Source organism: Anguilla rostrata, chromosome 2 (genome assembly GCF_018555375.3).
Source record: "Anguilla rostrata isolate EN2019 chromosome 2, ASM1855537v3, whole genome shotgun sequence".
NCBI lineage: Eukaryota > Metazoa > Chordata > Actinopteri > Anguilliformes > Anguillidae > Anguilla > Anguilla rostrata.
In genome coordinates this window covers 65,737,915-65,744,978 of record NC_057934.1, presented here as the reverse complement: position 1 = coordinate 65,744,978, position 7,064 = coordinate 65,737,915, and the positions used below count along the sequence as shown (strand labels likewise).

Here is a 7,064-nt window from a genome sequence, read left to right as displayed (position 1 = left end):
AGAGTTCAGGAGAAAACGTTGGTCACATCCAGGCTGCGCTCTTTCTTTCTCAGCTGTAGACCGTAAAGACTCCGTCCAGGCCCTGCTCACGTGTCCTGGCGGCGCTGCTGCAGCAGGAGCAGCAGCACAGGGCGGTGGCTAGCTGGAGGAGCTGTGTCTGCTCACGCCGGGCCTGCCCCTCGGTGGGGGCCGGGGCCGGGGCGCGCGGGGGGGGGGGGTGTTTCTGATGTCTGTACAGGCCTGTAGCCCTCCGCGCGTCCCACACGCGGCTGTCCGGACACGTCGGCCCCGCCTGCGCTCGCTGAGTCACGCAGGCGCTACGTCTGCGAAGGCGTGTACGCTGCGAAAGAACAATGACCGCTCCTTACAGCCTGAAACAAAAACGGAAGTGAAATCTCAATTGTTTTTTTTTTTTTGAATATTTCTCTTTTTTATGTGCATTAATCGCGTTAATCATCCCTAATAAATGGTTTACTTGAAGTGCCATCCAGTGCAGAGACACTGATATAAATTCACTGATAACATGGTATGATATGGCACATTTTTTAAATTTTGATAATCTTGCCTAAAATTAATTGGGGCTATAATCTTTTGTATAACATGACATCAGCTTCAGAATTGAGCTTACAGATAGTCAGCCACAGTGAGGTTAATAGGTAGGCCGTTTTCAGTTGTGAATGCACAGCTCATATAGTCTGTGCTACTCAAAGGCTGGAATCTGTGTCTTAAAGGGGCAGTTCACCCAAAAATTCTATCTATCCATTGAGCGTTTCACTGAGATTTGATGTGTTTTTCTAGATATCCACTGCAGCTCAACCTGATACAACAGACCTCAACAGACCCATATTTTTGTGGCCCTCAATGTGCCGAAAATGTAGAAAATTTGAGAATCTCAACGGCAACGTCTCTACAGGTTTAGACGGGTTAATCTGTAGGACTTGTGTGAGGTTATTCGCTCTATGTTTTTGCCATTGGTAGTGTTTCCAGCCAGCTGTATGGAGGCACTGTGTAGTCCCAGCTAATGCGTAACCATGATGCTTTGTGAAGCAGCACTTCACAGAAACAAATGGCTAAAAAATGGTAGCTACCCAGTTAAGTGTAATTGCAGTTAGCTTGTAAACTCCCTGAGTAACCGTCAGTTATTATCATATTATCTTTCAAGGGAAAACAAAATGCTGAATTACAGCTAATGTACTGGACAATGGTCAGTGTAACATCACCCCTGATAGAGTATTTTACTCTAATAGAGCAGCAGACTCATATAAACTCTGTCAGAATTGACTTAACACTTATGCTTTGCTGTGAGCGGTCATTGCTGAAGCAAGCTCGCGTAATATCAGTATCAGTAACATGCGCTACAATAAAAGTAACTTAAATGATCAATTTTAGGCATGAGGCCATGTTTTTAAAAATCAGCTGCCATCATGGCATCAGTGTTTTACTGTATGTGCCAGAAGGTTCCATATAGGATTGCTCCCCACTGGGTGTATGAACATTTGTGATGAGTTTACCCATAAGCCTCAGTGTAATGAACAGGCTAGCCAATCAGATTCTATTGCTCTGCTTAAACTGAAGGTTGCCATTTTGAATGGGAATTCCCACATCTGTGGCTTGCGATGAGGGCATCATGTGACCTGAATGCACGAGTCACTTTTTTATTCCAAGCAGGACTGGTTTAAATCAAAACCAGAAATACAGCATTTTCCAAAAAAAAGGGAAACATTTATTAACAAGTGAATAAAACCTATTGCATATTATTTTGCAAGACAGTTGCATAATCAAAATGTTATGATATTTAAAATGTCCGTTAAATAAACAATGTTTTTTTCAGCATTGTACTGTAACAACGGTTGCGTACATAAACATGAAAATACAAGTTACTGCAGAACAACGCTGTGTTGAACAAAAAAACAGCGGTATGAAGCAGCAGATTACATAGTGTTATGTCACGGTGGTGTGTCACAGACAGCAGGAGGTTTTCAGTGTTGCAAAGTAATCCTGCATGTTCAGTAGTTTGTACAGTATGGCGTGGAACAGCAATTTAGATGGCGTTCGCGACAATGAACTCCACACTATTTGGAAATACCTGAAGGGAAGAGAGATGTGGATTTGTGTTGCTGATTCTACAGTAATGGTGGCTGCCCTGTGTTCAGGAGGAATTGATTGTAACTGGACACTGTAGCTACAGCAGTTCGCTGTACCAGCCCCCCCCACACCCCCGTGTTAAGCTCATACTCCTGTGCTACTACCATTTCCATTCTCTTTGCCTGGGAAATGCTCTTAATCGGGGTGACCTACTTTGTGCTTGCTGTTGTATAAGTAAGTGCCTGGTGTTGTATAAGTGCGCAGATGTGGTCAAACGGCTTTCCAGTCCATTTTTGATCGTTCCACATTGTGTGTGAGGGGGAATGCGTGATCGCGATACCGTGTAACAGTGCTGGTGGTGTCTGGACTACCTGCATACTTCCAAATGGTTACTGAAGCCCGTTCCACTTAATCTAGCAAAAAGGGAGTGGAACGTTTGCGGCTAGGGTTCGGACAGGCAGAAATGGGGTCAAACCTATTCGAACCTTTTTTGGCCCTTTATTCAACAGCACAAGAAGCAGCTCGCTGCCTCATCGGCACCCAGGTTATTGCCAGAGGAGGTAACACACAACCATACTAACACCCCTATGTCTTTTTTTAGCTGGTGTAAACTGTGAGTGTATACAGTATAGTAGTACCTGATATGTCTGAAGGCCTATGTACAGGGAAGTGACATCACTGAAATGACTCCCATCATGCTTTGCCACCTCACAGTAAACACACAGATGAGGAGAACAGGAATACAATACAGATCTTGCTTTAAAAAAATGAGAAGAATTGTATATTGCACAATACTGTACAACACTGTAGATACAATATTGTCTTACAAAGTTAGCTGGGATAAGTCCATTACTACTTGAGGCAGGTAGCTTATGCATCGAGAGAAAGCCCTCGCAAGTGCGGTTTGTACAGTTTGACCTTCTGTTTGACCCGAAAGTAGACAGCGTACAGTTAATAGGAAGCCTTGTGTGTGTCTGTGTGTGTATGTGTTTGTGTGTGTGTGTGTGTGTGTGAGGTGTGGACATCCCGAGGGCAGAGGTGTGTGTGTGTGTTTCAGGTCCTCACAGTGTCTGACAGAGGGCAGGGGGATAGAGGGACCAGTGCAGTGTGTCAGCAGAGCGGTGCCTTGCTATTGAGGACATACACTGTACATCTGGAGAGCTGTGCCCTGTCTGAGGCAGAGGCCGAAGAAACGCATTGATCCTGCTGTATCCCAGCGCAGCCCAATAATTACATGTGACCGTTTCCCTAAAGCAGAGCGAAGACACCCCTGATATAACAAAGTGGAACTCGTCGAAAGTAATATCAGCTCGTGACGTCAGAGAGGTTATGATATCTTGATATCAGAGAGAGGTTATGATATCTTGATATCAGAGAGAGGTTATGATATCTTGATATCAGAGAGAGGTTATGATATCTTGATATCAGAGAGAGGCTATGATATCTTTTCGGTCACGTGGAGAGGCGGCACAGTAAAAAGTGACCCGCGGACGTCCCCGCTGCGCTCCTGCTCCTCCCGACTGTCTCTCAGTTTACTGCGGAGTGGACAGGCTGCCGAAAGGCCCAGCGTCCATCTCGGGTCCTTTCCGTGCGTACAAGAGGTAAAGGGTCTCCCCGTCCCGCCTGCGGCCTTCAGCTCATCTTGGAGAGCAGCTGCTGGGAGAAGAGCTTCTTGAGCTGGGCCACCTCCTCGCTGAGGGAGCTGAGCTGAGACTTGAGCACGCTGTTCTCCGCGTGGTACTGCGAGTCAGCGCCGCCCTGCTGGGGAGGCAGGGCGTACGCGGCGGGCTGGGGGTAGCAGTGCTGCTCGGGGCGCGGGTACTGCTGCTGCTGCTGCTGCTGCCAGGCGCACGGGCCCTCGGCCCCCACGAACGGGGCGTGGCCCCTGGCGGCGTCCCGGCCCGGCTGGGCGGGGCTGCGCCGGCTCTCCCCCCCGTCGCCGCCGCCGGCGTCGCCGCCCCCCGGCGTCTTGAAGCGCAGCTTGTGGGGCAGGCTCCTCATGCTCTCGGCGGGGTCCGGGCCGGCGGGGCAGGGGTGCGGCTCGTACCCGGGCTCCTCGCCGCCGCCGCGGGGCGACAGCTTGCCGTGCTCGCTCAGCCGGTCGTCGAAGAACACGGGGCTGCCCACGCTGGAGCCGCCGGGCGTGGAGAAGCCCGAGTCCTCCGACACGCTGCCCGCGTGCTCTCTGGCCACGCCCCGGCCCCCGTACAGGCAGCCCGGGGCGGGGGGGGCGGGCAGGGGGCCGGCGGCGGAGCCGGGGTGGGCCCCGTCGGCTCGGGGGAGATAGTAGCGCGGCGTGGGGGGCGGGGCGGCGCAGGGCGCGGCGGGGTGGGCCGGCGCGGGCGGGTCGGACGGGTCCTTCACCAGGCCGAAGCGGAACTTGAGCGCCAGCAGCTCGGCGCGCAGCCGGGCGTTCTCCTCCAGCAGCGCCATCACGCGGTTCTCCAGCACCATGTCGTTGACCCGCCGCTTCTCCCGCGAGCGCTTGGCCGCCTCGTTGTTCTTCTTGCGCTTGTCCCAGTAGCCGTCGTCCTTCTTCTCGTCGGGGATGAACTCGCGCTTGCGCCGCAGGGCGCTGCTGGGGCTGCTGCCGCCGTCGCCGCCGCCGCCGCCCTCCTTGCGCTTGAGCCCTGACGAGCGGCCCAGCAGCGAGCGCGCCAGCAGGCTGCTCGACGTCAGGATGGACACCGTCTCGTCCGTGAAGGACAGCGCTCCGTCTGACAACTCCGCCTCCAGCTCCCTGACGCCGGACGGCACCAGCTCCTGCAGCACCGCGTCACTTTGGCCGGTCATTTCTTCGGCGTTCTCCTCCAGAACCTTCACAGCTCTGCTCATCGGTCTTAGGGACCTGCTGGCTTGCGTATTATTTCTCGATTTTTTTTTGAACGAGGTATGAGCGCTAGAAAACAACGTTGAGAACGAAGTTACGGATTGGGGCCCCGGACTTCGGAGTGATCTTCCATGCAGCAACAGCTCCACCTAGCGGTACAGAGAGAGAAGTGCGGGAAATATTAAGTGAGGGGAATTTGTGTATATGTTATGTAAGACCTGTTACAACACAGTGTTACGTAACCAGTTACATCTTTCCTGTGTAACTACATGTTGTACGTATATGGACTTAATGCAATAATTCCATTCGAACCGATGACTGAATCTGATAATGTCTTCTGTTTTATTAAGGACTAACTACTGAAATGCGCAGGGAAATCGGCTTCAGTTTTTTGTGGTGGCCGTGGTCATTGTGGAAAATTTCGCTTTCAGTCTAGACCAACCATTGACCTAGAACTGAAATTGACTTATGATAATGAAATCACGCAAAAGGTTTATATTTTCGGGCGATGGAATCGTAAAATCGATAATAACAGAGTAAGAACATACGCTACTCAACAATGTAGGCTATTGTGTTTATTAAATAGTCGAAGCCGACATATTGAAAATAATCTGTACCGTCTACATTTTTATATCCTTAACCGAAGCAATGCTTCCTGTCTACAACGCACATACACTTTTCCTGTTGTCAACAGACAAAGTTGATGCACTTTTCGCAATAAAAGGCAGTTGACGTACATGTGTCCTGAAAAGCAAAAATGTGTTGATTTCAGAACGCAGTCAACGTTCCGCGCCAGTACATTGTAGCCTAGGTAAGTCCTGAACACACTGTTCGCTTTCATTAGTTTCCCAGAAATAGAGGCTGAACTATCAGGTGCAGCGCGTATTTCAAGCCTCGCCCTAAATGTCATTTCTCTGGTTATGCAACATTACCACAAGGGCGCTCCGTTCGAACATCCTGTCCTCCTATTACATTCATTCCTCGGGCGAATCGCCAGCATTGTTATTTATACGCTGGATAACATTCTGGGCTCCGCGAACATCTTTGTAACGTCACCCGTGAGAAATCATGGAATTTCTTTATTCTGAAACAGTCACGAAGTGCTTGCAATGACAGTTAGCATTTTTACTTTTTAGACAGATTTACCTCTCGCACAAAATACAAACGTTGTCCTCGTTTCAAAAGGCTAGAACTTTGACCACGCGGCAACAGTAGGCTACAGTTTATAGGGCACCGATTCACATAATACACCACAGCGCACATAATACTGACACAATATTCTACTTCTCTGCTGTATTCGGAGACTTGGTTTGCCGTTGTTCTTTAATATGTGTGATGGCTACACACCGTAAAAAATAGATGATGGTCTTACCTGTGAAGAAATAGTTCGGTCCTTTTTATTCCTTTCGTATACTACACTTTAACTGAAGGTGTACACCTGACTTATGTAGAACAACTAAACGATTGTCCGTTTTTATTTCAGCTAGCTCCAGTAGCCTAGTAAAAAGAACACTTGTTAACGTATGCGATACGGAGTAGGTTGCCAGTCGTTCTCCCACCTCGTCTCGCTTGTTTCTGCTCGGCTGTGGATGCCGCAGCTCGTATTTGTTTCTTTCACCAACAAGTTCAGCCGAGGACGCCCCCTTACCTTAGTTGAACCCCGCGGCCTGAACAAGCGACCGGCGTTAAGACCGCCCCTCTGTTTAAGGTCCACCCCGTCGCGGGAAAGCTCCGCTAGCTTGTAGATATCCGCTTCAACTAACTCACGATCACCCAATTTCCTTAACTATTTTCATTAGGATAATCTTTTCATGAAGATTATCCAAATGACCCCTCCCCCCCCTTTTAGATCGTTCAAGAGACTAGTCACATTTTCTTCCTAAAATTTAGACGTCCGATTTCAGTTTAGTTTCCAGCAGGGTTGCTGTTCAGTCCGCGCACGCTCGGGAAGCCTGGTCGCTGATTTCAGTTCACTTGCATTAAACCCATCGCCTACACAATAATTTTTAAAAATTAAAAATAGATTTATACTTGACTGTTCCCAGCTTTCAAAAATGTTGTTTTTATAAGTGGCTGTCTATTACTGACAAGGGATGCATTAAACTCTTCAGCTTCAGTAAACGCCAGGACTGGGCAAGACACAAATGAT

At 49.3% G+C, this 7,064-nt stretch overlaps 1 protein-coding gene across 2 annotated transcripts; it reads right to left on the bottom strand.

The window, feature by feature from the left end:
• Positions 1-1,700: 1,700 nt before the first annotated feature.
• nfil3-3 (nuclear factor, interleukin 3 regulated, member 3) lies at positions 1,701-6,709 on the bottom strand. 2 transcript variants are annotated; one of them, XM_064324049.1, is made up of 2 exons: positions 6,564-6,709; positions 1,701-5,064 (listed from the first exon to the last, which is right to left on the bottom strand). In XM_064324049.1, the coding sequence occupies exon 2, from the start codon at positions 4,918-4,920 to the stop codon at positions 3,718-3,720; it is 1,203 nt and encodes a 400-aa protein (XP_064180119.1). In that variant the 5' UTR covers positions 4,921-5,064; positions 6,564-6,709; the 3' UTR covers positions 1,701-3,717. The 2 variants fall into 2 exon arrangements, with proteins under 2 accessions (XP_064180119.1, XP_064180118.1); XM_064324048.1 differs by lacking the exon at positions 6,564-6,709 and adding an exon at positions 6,288-6,551.
• Between the last annotated feature and the right edge of the window lie 355 nt (positions 6,710-7,064).

Bases quoted from the DNA above. Each gene is read 5' to 3' on its own strand.
- nfil3-3 (XM_064324049.1), bottom strand. From the start codon at position 4,920: ATGAGCAGAGCTGTGAAGGTTCTGGAGGAGAACGCCGAAGAAATGACC.